This window comes from Erpetoichthys calabaricus, chromosome 13, assembly GCF_900747795.2.
Source record: "Erpetoichthys calabaricus chromosome 13, fErpCal1.3, whole genome shotgun sequence".
NCBI classification, from domain to species: Eukaryota; Metazoa; Chordata; class Cladistia; order Polypteriformes; family Polypteridae; genus Erpetoichthys; species Erpetoichthys calabaricus.
Window position 1 is genome coordinate 90,316,673 of NC_041406.2, and position 18,083 is coordinate 90,334,755.

The 18,083-nt window shown below is 39.5% G+C and overlaps 1 protein-coding gene across 1 annotated transcript in view; it reads right to left on the reverse strand.

Annotated features, from left to right (window-relative positions):
• Window positions 1–18,083, reverse strand: part of LOC114663470 (ATPase family AAA domain-containing protein 2-like) — a 66,904-nt gene that overhangs the window by 30,580 nt on the left and 18,241 nt on the right. The window contains exons 8-15 of the mRNA XM_028817220.2: window positions 15,204–15,315; window positions 12,447–12,545; window positions 12,016–12,124; window positions 10,712–10,827; window positions 10,366–10,540; window positions 5,103–5,191; window positions 1,578–1,737; window positions 1,332–1,422 (exon numbers count right to left, since the gene is read on the reverse strand). Coding sequence (XP_028673053.2) covers window positions 1,332–1,422; window positions 1,578–1,737; window positions 5,103–5,191; window positions 10,366–10,540; window positions 10,712–10,827; window positions 12,016–12,124; window positions 12,447–12,545; window positions 15,204–15,315 — 951 coding nt within the window. The remainder of the gene's footprint in view (window positions 1–1,331; window positions 1,423–1,577; window positions 1,738–5,102; window positions 5,192–10,365; window positions 10,541–10,711; window positions 10,828–12,015; window positions 12,125–12,446; window positions 12,546–15,203; window positions 15,316–18,083) is intronic.

Below are 18,083 nucleotides of genomic sequence, written 5' to 3' on the forward strand. Positions count from 1 at the left end.
CTCTGTTAGAGACGTAAATTCATTTGGTTTTTGCCAAGTCTCCGTTAAACACAGCATATCAAGTTTGGTGTTGTGATGAATTCTGACAGCACCAATGCTTTGCCATGAAGAGATCTCGAATTAAACAATGCAATATTAATTAATGAAGCTTCTTTTTGCACAGAGCTGTGATCGGAGTTTATTTTCATATACAGTGATCCCTCGCTATATCGCGCTTCGCCTTTCGCGGCTTCACTCCATCGCGGATTTTATATGTAAGCATATTTAAATATATATCGCGGATTTTTCGCTGCTTCGCGGGTTTCTGCGGACAATAGGTCTTTTAATTTCTGGTACATGCTTCCTCAGTTGGTTTGCCCAGTTGATTTCATACAAGTGACGCTATTGGCAGATGGCTGAGAAGCTATCCAGCTTACTCTCTCTCTCTCTCTCTTGCGCTGACGTAAGGGGGTGTGAGCAGGGGGGCTGTGTGCAGCTGCTTCCTGAAGGATATGCTGCACGGAGCTTCGCATACTTAAAAGCTCCAAGGGCACGTATTGATTTTTTTTATCTGTCTCTCGCTATCTCTCTCTGTCTTCCTGCTCCTGACAGAGGGGGTGTGAGCTGCCGCCTTCAACAGCTTTGTACCGGCGGTGCTTCGCATACTTAAAAGCCAAAAAGCCGTATTGATTTTTTTTTTGACTGCTTGCTTTGCACTCCTTTGGAAAGGAAGATATGTTTGCATTCTTTTAATTGTGAGACAGAACTGTCATCTCTGTCTTGTCATGGAGCACAGTTTAAACTTTTGAAAAAGAGACAAATGTTTGTTTGCAGTGTTTGAATAACGTTCCTGTCTCTCTACAACCTCCTGTGTTTCTGCGCAAATCTGTGACCCAAGCATGACATTCTAAAAATAACCATATAAACATATGGTTTCTACTTCGCGGATTTTCCTATTTCGCGGGTGGCTCTGGAACGCAACCCCCGCGATGGAGGAGGGATTACTGTACTGTAAATTTGGCACACTGACACTTCTATTTCCAGGGCCATGAGTAGGACGGTGTATTCCTGAATTGGGAATTGTAAACATATGTTTTGCCTTTTTTCCAATTTTGGGACGACAATGTCGTAGAGCCTTCAATGACTGAGCCACTTATAATCATTACAGGGTTGAGAACTATAAAAACACCCAGGTCCTGGACCTGAAGAGCTTGGTAAAGAGAATAAAACAAATAAATAAAATCAAATTTAAATAATCTAAGATACTTCATCCCTCATTTTAATTCAGAAATGGCCATGAGGTGCACAGGTATGTGACATTTAGTAAAATTAAGCAGCAAAGACCATCTTACCGACACTCTTCTCAGCAAGTTCTTCCAGCAAAGCATCACAGGGCTTTGGATGGAAATGGGAAGCATGAACTTTAAATATCTCTTTACGGGCCTGAAATTAAAAAGTGAGTTTTGTTACAATAAATGTTTTCAAAGTCTTATTTTCAAAGCCAATTTTTTCACATTATAGTAGCATGGTAGTTACTAATAACAGACCACTGATACTGTGAGGCTAGCTTAGCATAAGAGAATTTATAAGCCACTTACTTCTCTGTCAGGGAGATCAAAGAGGAATTCTCGATCAAAGCGCCCAGGTCGTCTCAATGCTGGATCAATGGCATCTAGCCTGTTCGTGGCACCTATCACTATGACTTCTCCACGATTATCCAAACCATCCATCAGCGCCAGCAAGGTGGACACAATAGAACTAAGAAAAGCAACAATCAAAATGTTCATTAAAAAACACTTCTTATGGTTGCATATTCCAGCAATGTAAATCTCATCTCATTTTCTAAAACAGCTTTTTCTGGTGGGGATTGTGGTGGCAGCATGCCAAGCAAGTCACCCCAGACTTCCCGGTCCCCAGCTACAGATTCCACCTCTTCCTCAAGAATTCCCAGGCATTCCGAGCCAGCAGAGAAATATAATCCCTCCAGCATGTCCTGCATCTGCCACAAGTTCTCCACTCAGTAGGATGTGCCCAGAATAGCTTTAGGGGGTGCCGTTCAGAGGACCATCCTTATGACATGCCCAAATCACCTGAACAGGCTCTGCTCGAACCGGAGGAACAGTGACTCTTCTCTGAGGGTTTCCTGAATAGCTGAGTTTCTCACTATCATAGAGTGTCAGTCCAGCACCCTTTGAAGAAACCTTATTTCTTCCACTTGTACTTGCAGAATCACTCTTTTGGCTATTGCATATACAGTAGCTCATGACCATAGGTGAGGATAGGGGTGTGGATCAACTGATAAACCAAGAGTTTTGTCCTTAGACTCCACTCCATTTCACCTCCAGTATAATACCTGCAGAGCAGCTGCTGCCACTCCATTCTGCTCGCTGATCTCATGTTCCCCTATTCCATCACTTGTGAACAAGATCCCTAGGTACTTGAACTCCTTCACTAAAGGTAGCCCCCCTCCCCTGTCCTAACCTGGGGAAAGCAATCAATTCTTTTCCAAGAGAGAACCTTGACCTCAGACATGGAAGTGTTGATCCTCATTCTGGCTGCTTCATACATGGCAGAAAATCACTTTCAACTTCTGGCTGTCTAGTGTATGTTCTAAAAAAGCTCATAACGCATCAGAAAGTCAAACACAGGTTGTGAGGATTCCAATTAGTTTATTCTCTGTAATTCTCTCACTAGCTCAGTCAACTATTCATACTTTTCAGACCTAGATAGGAAGGCTCACCTTTTAGAGTTTCCATTTTGTTTACAATTCAAACTCAAGTCTTGCATGTCAATAAGCAATGCTCCTCTTTTTTATGTTGTGCTATTTTCAATCAGGTGAACAATTCACTACAATTTGATTTAGATCACCATATTAATTAAAATGTACCTATTGTGCCATTTATAATTTTTAATGTACTTATTAAGGGCAGAACCCATAGTACAGCAATCCCTCCTCCATCGCGGGGGTTGCGTTCCAGAGCCACCCGCGAAATAAGAAAATCCGCGAAGTAGAAACCATATGTTTATATGGTTATTTTTATATTGTCATGCTTGGGTCACAGATTTGCGCAGAAACACACGAGGTTGTGGAGAGACAGGAACGTTATTCAAACACTGCAAACAAACATTTGTCTCTTTTTCAAAAGTTTAAACTGTGCTCCATGACAAGACAGAGATGACAGTTCCCTCTCACAATTAAAAGAATGCAAACATATCTTCCTCTTCAAAGGAGTGCGCATCAGGAGCAGAGCATGTCAGAGAGATAGAGAAAAGCAAACAAATCAATAGGGCTGTTTGGCTTTTAAGTATGCGAAGCACTGTGGCACAAAGCTGTTGAAGGCGGCAGCTCACACCCCCTCCGTCAGGAGCAGACAAAGAGAGAGAGAGACAGAGTTTGTTTTTCAATCAAAAATCAATACGTGCCCTTCAAGCTTTTAAGTATGTGAAGCACCATGCAGCATGTCGCTTCAGGAAGCAGCTGCACAGAAGGTAGCAACGTGAAGATAATCTTTAAGCATTTTTAGACGAGCTTCCGTATCATCTAGGTGTGCGAACAGCCCCCCTGCTCAATCCCCCTACGTCAGGATCAGAGAAAGTCAGTGCAAGAGAGAGAGAGAGAAAAGTAAGTTGGGTAGCTTCTCAGCCATCTGCCAATAGCGTCCCTTGTATGAAATCAACTGGGCAAACCAACTGAGGAAGCATGTACCAGAAATTAAAAGACCCATTGTCCGCAGAAATCCGCAAACCAGCAAAAAATCCGTGATATATATTTAAATATGCTTACATATAAAATCCGCGATGGAGTGAAGCCGCGAAAGGCGAAGCGCGATATAGCGAGGGATTACTGTATTCTTTTCTCTCTAACTACTATAATATGTTTACTTTTGCATAGCCATTTTTATATCCCTTTTCAATGCATTTTCTAAAGAGTATACATTTGTTTCATTTGTTTCACTGACTTGCGAATGATGACAAATGTAACCATTTCAAGAACATGAATCCTTCCTTGTAGTTCACCATTCAGTATCATAGCCACTAGGCTATGCTTAGTCTTTTTCTAAACTTGCAATTTATTATCAGCTTTCTAGTAATTCTTAATGTTATTTTAAACTGACAAGTGATAGTGCTGCTGCTACACAGTAAGGAGACCGGTGTTTGTGTCCCAGGTTCTCCCTGCTTGGAGTCTGCATGTTCTCCCTGTGTCTGCGTGGGTCTCTTCTGGGTGCTCCATTTTCCTCCCACTGTCCAAAGACATGCAGGTTAGGTGTGTATTGGCGATGATAAATTAGCACTACTGTGTGTTTGGTGTGTGTCTTCGCCCTGCTGTGGACTGGCATCCTGTCCAGGGTTTGTTCCTGCCATGTGAACTATGCTAACTGGGATAGGCTCCAGCAAGCACCCCCATATCCCTGGTCTGGATTAAGCGGGTTAGAAAATGACATGACAAATTTTAATCTTAGTTTTATAGTTGTACCTGAATGTTTCAAATAATTTACATTATCCATATTACTAACCGAGAATGGTAAACCGGATGGCATGGACACAGGTACACGGCGATGGGATCATGAGACGTACTGCACAGGCGCGTACAGCGCGCATATCATAAACCGCATGCGAAGTTGTATCCACCACGCACGAAGGAGTCACGGCCCAAAAACGAAAGAGCTCAACTGACGTGAATGAGAAATGAAGCAACAATGCGCCCATGGCTAACGACTACCGACAGCCACACAAAAAAGAGGACTCTGCGCTGCAGCCCACATTCAAACGGAAGAGGCTACGGAGGCCCCACGGGTCCATAAAGTACGGAAGGCGCAGGCGTCAGCGCCATATTGTGAGTGGCACTACTGCGGAGTGAAGTTAGGAATAATGTGCTGCTTGGGTCAACTAATGTATTTCAGGATACCCAACGCCGGGGGTAGGCGAGCGAAGCAAGCAGGGGGCGGAGCCCCCTTGTGTGCCACCATATATTTTAATCAGCACATATATTTGTAACAGAACCAATCATCTCCTCCATCATGGTTTCAAATGCCATTGATATCACTAAGGAATTAAAATTCTGAAATATATCATTAATCCAGATTTCTGCATGCTCAAGTGGTGCACACCAATTGCATTCTTACCTGTGTATCTGGTCTTGCTTGCTGGATCTAACAGGAGCCAGCCCATCAATTTCATCAAAAAATATTATTGACGGCCGCATCTTGTACGCCTGAGAGAGATTGAAATGAAAAAAAGTTAATTTCTACAAAGAACATGTTAAAAATATAGGAAAACTATTTTTTTTCACCAATTTTCTTCATCATGAACATTCCACAAAAATCCATTAATTCAATTTAAACATGTGTTTCATATGTTCAGTTACAAGTAAACACAGGGGATAAAAATAAGCTTTTTTGACCCCATGAAGATATGGTCACTAGAGGACACACAGCTCCAGGACAAAAAACTGATATCCCTTTAAGAGGGCAGGCAGGACAGTACAGATAGTTCTGACCCTTTATAGTCTACTGAGGGCTTGGTGATTATATTATTCAGGTGTCAAAGATGGGTTACTCATGGCACCAGTAGGAAATGTAAAGCTGCCTTAAACCAGACAGAGCTGTGCTTAGATTAGAGGCGGAAGGTGAGCTGGGGAGGAGGAACATGGCAGGATTGTAAGACAGAAAAACTGCTAATGCAATGAGCAAAAAATCCTGTGCTTTAATTGGCTAGATCAAAAAACAGCAGTGTATACATGCCTGGAAATGCTAGAAGAAGCTTCAATTATGTGACTCCAGGATGTCTACATAGCATTTGGGACATTGGGAAGTTTTTCCCTTTGCATACACTGAAGAAGTCACTGGCCAGAGCTTAAAAGCTCCTTTTGGCCTACTGACTCAGGAGATGAGGGATTCTTAGGCACAGATGGTGAAAAAGGTGGACATTTATATCCATATTACTAACCGAGAATGCTAAACCAGATGGACGCAGGGACATCCGGCCATGGGCCGTAGCCGCAAAAAGACATACTGCGCAGGCGCCCCAAGAAATGAGGTGCCGCGAGAGGCGGACAAGACCACAGAAAAAAGGAGTGAGCACAGAAAAAAGGAGTCAAACGCAGGCGACACACACAGCGCCGCACGAGCAAAACACCCCCCCCCCCACCCACACACACACACACAAGCAACGGATGGGACACACACAAAGAGGACGATTCAACAAGCCCCTGGCACACAAAAAAAAAGAGCCCGCAAACCCCCCCCCCCCCCCCCCCCCCCCACCCACCCACCCACCCACACACACACACACACACACACACAAGCAACGGATGGGACACACACAAAGAGGAGGATTTAATCCCATTGCACACGAAACGGGACGCACACAAAGAGGAGGATTCAACAAGCCACAAGCACACAAAAAAAAAGAAGCCGCGAGCAACACACAAAGCCCATTGGACACGAAACGGGACAGACTACGGACATAGCACACGAAACGTACACAAAAACGACGATTCAGACCCACGACCACAGTAACATAAATAACAAATGACACACAAAGCCCCATTTCTAAATGAACCGTCCGTATTAAACATACGTCATCTCAACACGTTCACACTATGCAGCATAGGTAGATCTCATTACAATGAGGCACTATTAACCGTTCAACCGCAGAAAAGGCTCCATATTAACAGTGAGTGCGATCCTCCTTATTACTTATCCATATTTCTCACGCTCAAGAACAAACAAGTCATGAATTCACGATCACAGGTACAAAACGATACCGCTCGGATAACGGGACCAAACACAATTCACACTATGCAGCATAGGTGGATCTCATTACAATAAGGCACTATTAACCGTTCAACCGCAGAAAAGGCTCCATATTAACAGTGAGTGCAATACTCCTTATTACTTATCCATATTTCGAGAAGAAAAAATGTCTCGGCTCCAAAAACGCAAAGCTCAACTAAAGCTTATAACTAACGATGTACCTAAAAGTAAAAACTTTATGAACTGCATTAGATCCTACAATAGTTCATTTGCTTTTGCATCTACCGGAGTAAATATCAGGCCACCAAAAGGCAATGGCCCATACTGCTTTCGCATATGTGCACAAATACTGCATCGCATTGGAAGAGTGCACCCTGAAACAAATCAACAACGCAAATATGCACAAATCTACATCCTAGATCCACATGACGCAATCTATCAATCAAAGTGCTGCATCGCAACAGGCACGGATTCAAAACGAAACATCTCCCGTCTCAGACATACGTTAACGGCAAGGAAGGCTACAACAGGCTTCTCACACAGCACAGGCAAATCGATTACAGCTCCAAAACAACACGTCCCAAATACTACACATGCAACAACGCGCCTCTCAAACGGCACAAGCAAAACATACACCAGGAAAATTCATTCGGATTAATGAATGTCATTTGCAATCATTGTCATTCAGTTCACTTCCCTGAAGAAACAACTGGCAATACAAGTAATACATTTACACGTTGTTGTCAAAAGGGTCAAATTAGACTGCCTCCTTTACATTCATATCCTGAATATCTACAGAAGCTTATAACTAACGATGTACCTGAAAGTGAAATCTTTATCAACTGCATTAGATCCTACAAATCGGTATCCACTATGAACATTAACGGTGGCACTGCACGTGACATCCGTCTTGCAAAAATGTTAATTATTGATGAATGTACAATGGCATCCAGTCACTTACTCAACACCATTCATAAACTTCTACAAACGTTTATGAATAATAATATTCGCTTTGGAGGAAAGGTACTTTTATTAGGAGGAGATTTTAGACAGTGCTTAGCTATTCTTCAACATGCCATGCGCTCAGCTATTGTTCAGTGCACCTTAAAATACGCAGAAAATTGGAATTGCTTTCAAAAGATACATTTAGTAAAAAAGATACGATGTCCAGAACCAGATCATAACAATTGCTTATTACAACTGGGAGATGGTACACTCACCAATACAGATAGACTTCACCCAGATATTATTACAATTCCTCAAGCCTTTATCTGCGACGACTTAGTTACAGACAGATTTGGAACAGCAATCTCATTAGACCAAATGCCCCTTTTAACAAAACGCACTATATTATGTCCAAAAAATATTAATGTGGAAAACATAAATACCCAAGTCATTGCATTACTTCCTGGAGAGACACAACTCTTTCTAAGCTCTGACAAACTTGACTCTGATCACAACAATAACCATCTTCATTGACCTTACAAGTTCTGACCTGGAATTACCTTTTACACTTAAACGGCGTGTACAAAGAAATTTTCCAATAAACCTTTACACTGAGCCACACACTTTATTGTTTGCTTTCTATTTACATCATCTACACCTTCACACTATTCTATATCTCATTCATACATCACGCTCTTTGTCATTCCCAACACCAGGGGTTGGCGAGCGAAGCGAGCAGGGGGCGAAGCCCCCTAGTCAGAGAAGAATCTGAACATGTGAGATAAGCTGGGATCATTATTTGAATCTGTGGGTAAATGACCAAACCTGCTCTAGTGGTAGTCAAAGATCACCACATTTGTGGGAAGGCCCACTGAGGGACCATTATTAATCTCCTGTTCATATAAATATTTGTGTAAATACCTTTAATTTAGAATAAAACACCTCTTATTTTATGTATATTCTTTTGTATTATTTGGATTCTTAGATGGTTCAAGAACCCCTAATATTCATAGTCTATATACAGACATTCAATACATATAATGCAGTGACAAGATATATAAAACATGGGGTTATGGACCTCACAAACAGAAAAGGAACTCATTTGTCTAATGTCATTTGTTTTCCATACCAAGACAGAATGGCGGGGGGGGGGGGGCTTGGGGAGGGGAGGGCAGAGATTACAGCTGAATTTACTGTACCTGTCAACCCATCGTATGGCTTGGGCTCCGTCAAGCAGCATGCTACAGACAGTTAGAAAAAGTAACGCGCATGACTGTGCTGGAAGGTTAGCATGCAATCGCCAAATTTGATATGGATAGTGATTTTCAGTCATTTCAACTGATAAGATCCAGCAACAGCAGTGAGCAAACATAGCCCATGACTAGAAGTCATGTAATGCGACATCAACACAAGTTAGAGAAATTAAGACATAAGAGATGGTTGTGGTATCTGAAAAGCACTGCAGTTAAAAAAAATATATGTGAAAGGATAATAAATAGGGCGGCACGGTGGCACAGTGGTAGCACTGCTGCCTCGCAGTTAGGAGACTCGGGTTCACTTCCCGGGTCCTCCCTGCGTGGAGTTTGCATGTTCTCCCCGTGTCTGTGTGGGTTTCCTCCGGGCGCTCCGGTTTCCTCCCACAGTCCAACGACATGCAGGTTAGGTGGATTGGCGATTCTAAATTGGCCTTAGTGTGTGCTTGGTGTGTAGGTGTGTTTGTGTGTGTCCTGCGGTGGGTTGGCACCCTGCCCGGGATTGGTTCCTGCCTTGTGCCCTGTGTTGGCTGGGATTGGCTCCAGCAGACCCCCGTGACCCTGTGTTCGGATTCAGCGGGTTGGAAAATGGATGGATGGATGGATAATAAATATACTTTGGCAAGGGCCCACATGACTCAAATGTACATGCCTCTTTAAGTACTAAAACCTACCAAGAAAGCAATAAAGCAATCTTTTATAACAATAATGCAAAAAATCTGATTTGTCCAGCACACGGCTTACCCTACATTAATCGGACCTTGCCATAATGCTTTCCCAATGTATGTACAGTTATCTCTGCAGAGCAAGTATCTACTGGAGCAGTTTTATTCAAAAATGTTCTCTAGCATTTTACAATGATAATAATTATGCCAATGTTGATACATAGAGTTATTGTGAAATTCAAATCCTGATCCACAGACATCACTTAGAAAGAAATGCCTAAAAGAAAAAAATAATAATTGACTGAATACACACACACACACTAATCAATCACAACATTAAAATCTCCTGTTGCCAGTTCACCAGTAGTCCTTCTTTGAACCACTTTTGGTAGTTACTAACCACCACATACATGGAACCTCCCATAAGACCTGTTGTTTTGAAATGATCTGACCCAGTCATCTAGCCATCACAATTTGGCCCTTGCCAAAGTCATTCAGATCCTTATGCTTCCCATTTTCCCTGCTTCTAACATATTATCTTTAAGAACTGACTGTTCACTTGCTGTCTAATGTATCCCACCCCTTGATAGGTGCCATTGTAACAAGATAATCAATGTTAATCACTTCGCCTGTCAGTATAATTATGTTATAATTGATAGATGTATGTGAAAGTTATACCCCACTTTAGCTATTGTCTATTGTCGAGATATAGCTAGTATAAAAATGATGACTGTAAAATTAGACAAGACAACAAAATGTGCAAATTACCTGATCAAAAAGCAGGCGGAGCTGTCGCTCTGATTCACCAACCCACTTGCTCAGACAATCTGCACCTTTTCTCATAAAAAATGAAACTTTTTGTCCTCCCTGACTGCATTCATTACACAGCACCCTGGCTAACAATGTTTTGCCAGTGCCAGGGGGTCCATAAAATAAACAGCCTCTAAAAACAAAAAAAGAAGGAAAAGTTTAAAGCAAAGAAGAAGAAATAAGATACTGCATAGATATATACTCAGAGTACATAATGCATATTCACTTCACTCTACCAAGCATTTACAAACTAATGTCTCTCATAAATATGCATGTTAATTGATTCAAGTCAGCAGTTACTCACCGTGGAGGTGAAACTTTCAGCCTCTCAAACACTTCTGGGTATAACAAGGGCAACAGCACCATTTCTTTCAAAAGTGCAATGTGACTTTTCAAACCGCCAATACTGTCAAAAGTCACCTGTTACAAAAACAGAGGAATATATCCCTTTTACTCATCAGCTTCAATTAATGAATCCTCCCTTAAATCAGTTCTTTCTTTCATACAGCACATCCACTGCTTTTTCTGAAACTGCTTAGTCCATTACAGGGTCACAGATAGCTGGCACCTCTGACAACATCATCAGGCTCTGGATAGTTCTCAAGGAAACACCTACAGAAAGAATCAAACTCAATACATAGAGAGCTGCTCTGTCAACATACCACCCAGGGTAGTCAACATGATAAGCGATGGTGATGCATTTGTTGGCATTGCTGCCTCACAGATCCAGTCTCAGATTAAAATGCTGGCCTTGAGAATTTTCTGTGTGGTGATTATGCATTCTCCTTATGTCAGTCAGAATCTCTCCCTGTGTGTCCTAGTTTATCTCTCACATTCCGAAAAACAAGCATGTTAGAATAACTGGCAATTGTCATAGTGTGAACGATAATGAGAGTGCGCATGTGAAAATGAGCCAAACAATGGGGTTGTATCCAACCCGGAATTATTTTTGTCTATTCATTCAGTGTTGCTGGAATTAGTGCTGGCTCCCTGAACTGGAAAAACTGGTTATGATATGGAAGAATATACTGTATATACTTTTGATGAGAAGATGGAGGGCTGTAGTTTCACAACCAAATAAAACATACTGCTAAAAACAAATTAAAAAAACCCTGAAGTTATTTTACAATTTAAATGTAAAGCAGGTGAGCGAGGTCTTGTGTAGTTGAGGATGGCACAGTGTTGGGATTCTTAGCCCTGCTGCCTCAATGCTCCATTAGACGAGGTTCAAAACCCCAACCTTTTCAGTTTGTGGAGATAGCACGCTATACCAACATCCGATTATTTTTTTCTTATGAACCCTGGTATGTAAAGCATGGAGAGAAAAAAACAAAATGTGTGTGCGAATTAGTAACTAGTAATGAGCAAACCCTACAGAGTTCGCTTCACTGTGAGTTCGGAAAACTCGCAAGGTCACTGGCAAATCACGCATATTTGCTGCAAAAAACACTTTAGCAAATTTCACTGATTAACATTATTAGTAACCTTATGTTGGCCCTGAAACAAGTGAATGAGAGCTTTAATAGGCAACCCTGAACAGGATTAAGAAGTTTGCAGACTTATTAATGAGTGGATGAAATCACAAATGATCCAGCATTCACACTTTACCGTTTTATCAATGCTCATTGGATCAACATCGGCAAGGCTCGAGCCAATCTTCATGCGATCTTTGTGAATTCCCAGTAAATCGTCTTTTCGGAAATTCAGTGGAAGGCACCTGTTAATGTGAAAATTAAATGAAACCATTTAATAGAGGTATTGATAAAACCAAATAATATCTATTATAACATTACCTACACAAATTATTGCAGAGTAACACTTTCATGTTCACTACCAATGTAGAAACATACCTAATACATGTTGCAAGTATAAGCAAGAAACGTACCATCACCATGACAGACGTTTTGGTAAAAACAGGACAGGAAAAAAACTTAAAATGAGAATTAAAGGAAATAAACAATTTAAGAATTTAGAAAATAAAAGAATATTCCTGGGAAATGAAACGTTATGTAGCATTGTTCACAATTTGCAAACATTACCCGTTCTGAATTCTTTTTCTACTCCTGCGCCTCTCATACTGTTCATCATCCGATTCAGATGAAGATGTGGAATCACTGCTGTGAACAGCATGTCTTCGTCTAATAAAATAAAAAAAAACAAACTCATCATTATCCCAGAAATTAAAACAGCTGCCTAAAACATAAATTACATATATTAATTATAATAGTACAATTTAGTTAGTTCCATGACCAGTTGTAATGTATGCAGGATGGAGAAAACACTAAAAATACTGGAGTACTGAGGGAAGAGAAGTCATGTGGGCATGGGGGGAATATGCCTGCCTTAAAGAAATAAAAGTTCAAGCAAGTTTATGCATATTTTAGAAAACAGAAACAGTTAAAATATAGAGAAAGTCTCTAGTATTTTACTGTATGAGATATGATTTAGTTGAATTAAGCCTAAAACATACTTGATCTTTCAACCTACATGAATCCTTCCAAGACCACATCTGGAAGAGCGTGAAATATATGCTGTTTGAACAGATTCATATGAAGGCAGCACCGCTTCATTTTTAAAGATGCTGCTAGAACATAAAGCAATTTGGAGTTTGTAGTTATAATTATACAATGGCAGTATATGACCAAAACTGTTTCAGTTCAAACAAATTTATTTTTTTCTAATTAGGTGCATTTTTGCTTAACAGTGCAGCAGTTTAAACAGTAATTAAATATGGCTAAAAAAAAACAAATGCAAATCTAGTAGTAAAAATCATGTAAAATTAAGCAAATACAGTAGATGCACAACCAAACACAGCACTGTGCAAAGGTCTTAGGCACTTGTGAAAAAATGCTGCAAAGCAGTAATGCTTTTAAAAATAATGCCAACATGTTTTTATTAATTCCATCCTAAATATATATAAAAAATGAATATTTGGTGTGACCACACTTTGTCTTAAAAACAGAAGCAACGTTCTTAGGTACACTTGCATGCACTTTCTCAACGGACTTGCATGTTAGGTTGTTCCAAGCTTGAAGATCTTGCCCAAGTCCAATTCCAGAATTTGGTGGTCTTACTTGCTTTCGTCTCTCAAGTAATTCTAGACCAGCTAGGCTTGTGAGGGCCATGGTATCCATTGCAGGATTCCCTGTTCCTCATTTTGCTACAGTTGATGATTTTGGACATGTGTTTGAGGTCATTGTCATGCTGCAGAATGAAGATGGGGCTGATCAGATTCTCCCTGATGATACTGCATGATGGATAATAATCTGCTTGTATTTCTCAGCAGTGAGGAGCCCATCAATTCTGATCAAATCACCAAATCCAATTTTGCTACAATGCAGCCCCAAATCTGCAGGAAACCACAACGTCTTTCTTTGCTGCTTGAAGACATTCATCCATTTACTGTTCTCCTGCCCTTCAACAATTTCAAATTTTAATTCATCGGTCCAGAGCATTTGCTGCTATTTTTCTGAATCCCAGTCCTTGTGCTTTAGTGCATAGGTGAGTTGTTTCCACCTCAGAGGAATGCATTTATTTGTGGCAACACCTCTATGGAAACTGTTTCCATGAAGACTATTTCTAATAAAAGTTCTCGGTCAGTTCTGAGCCGATGGCAGTGCTATATATCTTCTGATTTCAAAAGGAAGTAAATGTGATGTATTTCTGGTTAGTTACACTTAGCCTGACCACTGTGTTTCCAGCTTTGCTCATTTGTTTGTGCTTCAGCCGAATGGCTTGGATAGCACATCTGGGAACATCTGTCTGTCATGGAATTTCTGCTTCAGAGAGACTTTGATGATGTAAGATGACTGCCTTGTGTCTCGGCACTATACTCCGCTCTGCCACATTTTACACAAACTCACCTTTTTAGTTTTACAACTGTCTGTTTCAGTTCTTCACTTTTCGTTCAACCTACATATTATGGCCTTGATCAGTAGCACCTGTTATATTTCCTTCTTCAAGCACTGGGCTGTGTGCCTACACAGATCTGTCATTTGTAAACTAGAAAGTTGTCTATTACTATGTTAGTTTCTTTACGAACATTTAAATATCTTATTGCAAAAGCTATTTTTGGAACTCTACAATATTCTCTTTCCTATTGGCACACTAATTCAGAAGACATAACCTTCTTTACAGCATTTTTCACAAGTGCCTAAGACTTTTGCACAGTACTGGACATATCAACATACAGGCAGCAACACATACAAGAAAATATGGATATGTGTTACAGTATATACACACACATGCATATACAGGCATTTTTTTTACTGATTTAAGCACTGTGCCATAAGGAATACATTATGTAAGCAAACAAGACATAACATTTTATAACAAATTTACATTATCCTATTAATAACTGAACAATTCTAATTATTTTGCTGAATAGAGTAAATAAAAAACTTGATAGGATGACAATGACATACAATTATTAATTATAAAATCTGAAATATTCAATGAAAGAAAATATAGTTCATTGCTTGTTAATACACATTTTGTTTAGAAATGATAAAGCTTTCATAGCATTCACTGACAGTGAGTGAATCTACTGTTTTACCAAAAAACTTTTGCAAAATGCCAAAGTGTTCTCTCTTTATTGTAGTATTAGTGTAATGTGGTCTACAACTTAAATAATCGTAACAGGAAAAAAATTAACTCACCTATAATGCATTACTATAGGCATCAATCAAACATTTATTTGTAATTCGCACACAAGATATGGAATCCGACCACCTCACTTCATTATTAGAGAATGTGGTTACATTAAATGTTTTAGTTAAAAGTCAAATTGTTCTAACCTGTTCTTTCTTCCATTACAATAAGAGCTCTGAGGAGCATTAGTGCGGAACCGATACCTTCGCCTAGCAGGAGAGGTATGGCCTCTGTAGAATATGTTTTGCTTTCTTGGTTCTGTAAAAAAATAAAAAAATAAATAAATAAAAATAAAATAAAATGAATCCGCTACAGAGACGAATGAAAATGCTTCTGACAAGTATCCACTCGTCTCTTTAATGAGTAGCACTTTATAGGCCGATGTACGCTCTTTTAAAGGAAATGATATGAACAGACTATTTGAGTATGTTTTTGCTTTTTAATGGAAAATATTGTAAACATCCATCTATTTCTTAATATTTTTTCCCTCAGTGCAAGACAGGAAGGAGAAACAGAGTCTCTTTTCCCAGCAAAAACAGTACATTGTATAGTGAAAAAACAAAAAAAAAAAGAAAATAATTTTAATAACACATACACACACGCATATAAACATACATATATTGCATATCTATAAATATATATTTATAAATATATTATATATACATACATACATATATATACATACACACATATACATACATGTGTGTGTATTTTATATATATATATATATATATATATATATATATATATATATATATATATATATATTACACACACATAAAATTCATTGCTCGCAGTATCCATCTATTTTATGAAGCTTCATCCTATAGCAAAACAGAAGAGAAGAGAGAAAGATGATCTCTTTATCCCACCAAGAACACTACGGTCATCAAAGCACACACAGAGTTGAAGCTGTTTAATCAGAAATTAAACTACAATCCAAACAAAGTAAGGACAAAATAGATCTCCATATGCTGCCACATAATTAATCAATCAGTCAAACAAATGAACAATCATCAATCTATTCCAGCAGTGTCAGGCACAATGCAGGAAACAATGCTAGATGGGGATTCAGTCTATTTCAGTCAGGCAGATTTCCCATGTTAGCAGTCCTGTACAGTGAGTAAATAAAGAGGTTCTAATGAAAACAAGTCCTTGGAACTATAAGGCAGTGGTGCAAACAGTGCCACTATCAAACTGCAATCCATCCATTAATTTTCTTAGTAAGATTCTACCATTGCGCTGTCACCGCAGAAGGCACAATTCAGTAACCAACTGTAGCTAAAATACCAGGCTAGTGCAGAGAATGCTCAACTACAAACAAATTTATACTAGTAAAAATCCAATTTAGAATAATCTATTACAATAATATGGAGAACTCTGAGATGTGGAAGAATACCTGTGCCCTTATTATCAAGTGTCTCAGAGTACAAAAAGGGTCATAACTATCTCAAAAACCCCATAATGATGTAAATTTGTTCATACTCTTAGGAGTAGTAGAAATAGCATTTCACCTATTTTCCTGTTTAAGGAAACAAATCCTAACCTCACCAGGATTTCAAAACACTAGGAGCTGCCAAAGGATGGCATTCAGGCAGAGATCGGATTGCACACTGCAGGAAAGGTGTCATAAAAGTCGTAAAAAAACTTCATCTATGCATCTCCATCTATGCATTTATGTTTTTTCACTACAGGAAAAAGCAGCTTTGTAATAGCAATGATTTGGGAATGTCACAAGCTACCATTTCTCAAATTCGGCATCAAATTTTAAGTGCTCTTACAATGTGAGGTAATATGCCGATTTATAAATTTCCCTAGGATGTCATGTAGCGTAATGTTAAAGCAAGCTGCATTCATGTAAGTGTAGATGAGCACACATATGTGAATCAAAAGCAGTATCACAATATCAATATGCAGGTGGTCATGGGTGCAAACTGTACTGTAGTAGCAAGCACATTACTCTGAAGGCAAGCGGGGCTGAATGGGATTGACAGCAAAATGTTACAACAGTACACTGAGCTCTGCATTCCTAAAATCCCTGGAATTTTCACTTTACAAGACCAGGAAGGTTCAAGACGGCATGCAGAGACACCCAGGGCATAAAAGGGGTAGTCACAGTGACAGACACAGCATGCAACTCTGAAAGACGATTGGGAACAATAGAGAGTGAACACAACATTGGGATCAGTGCCAGAATGGTCATGGCTAGTTTAAGTAACTTTGTTACTTTAGGGGCACTTCCTGTGGCCATAACAGCGAGAAGGTGCTTCTTCTGAAAGTATGGCTGTGGGTTATTCATTGTTAAATAAACATGCCCACTATTGGGCTTTACTCTGTGTGTATCTTAGTTTTTCTATCTCAGTGTTTGTTACAGTATTATTCTTGATGTTGCTGTGATGTGACAATAATTATGTGCACAATATCCTACATTATTATGTTTTCCTTCTTCTTCTCCTAATATTATTATTATTATCAATATTGTCATGAGATGAAGCATTAGCTTTAATATCAGAAAACTAAAAAACATCGTGAGTGTCAATTTTTCATCTCAGGGTGCCATAAAATCTTGACATCATTCATTCTCAAATGTAGCCTCCTACTCCTTACCGGTAGTAGAAGTAAGACACTTCATGACTGCTTCTCATGTCCTAATTGTGTAAAATTGTTGGTTATGATATTCCCAAACCATCGCTATTGAAAAATAACATTTCCCCTGTGTCCAAAAAATGTAATGTCACCAACACTTTCCTTTCAGCCTACAGTGCATGGCTTATTTGCATAGATGGAGCGATCATGTGATCTACAATATATACAGTATTACAAATATTATTCCATCTCAAACCAGTATATTTACACAAGTTCATTGTTGCTTAGCGTTTCCAAAACACTCTGCCTTTTCTAGGATATGTGTGCCGGTCTCTGCATGAACAGCATCTTCTATAGCTCCTAGAGAATTAGGGCACTTCACAAGCCCTGCTAAATCCTGGTGAAGTTAGGTGTGGTTTCCTAAATTAGGAGAATTGATA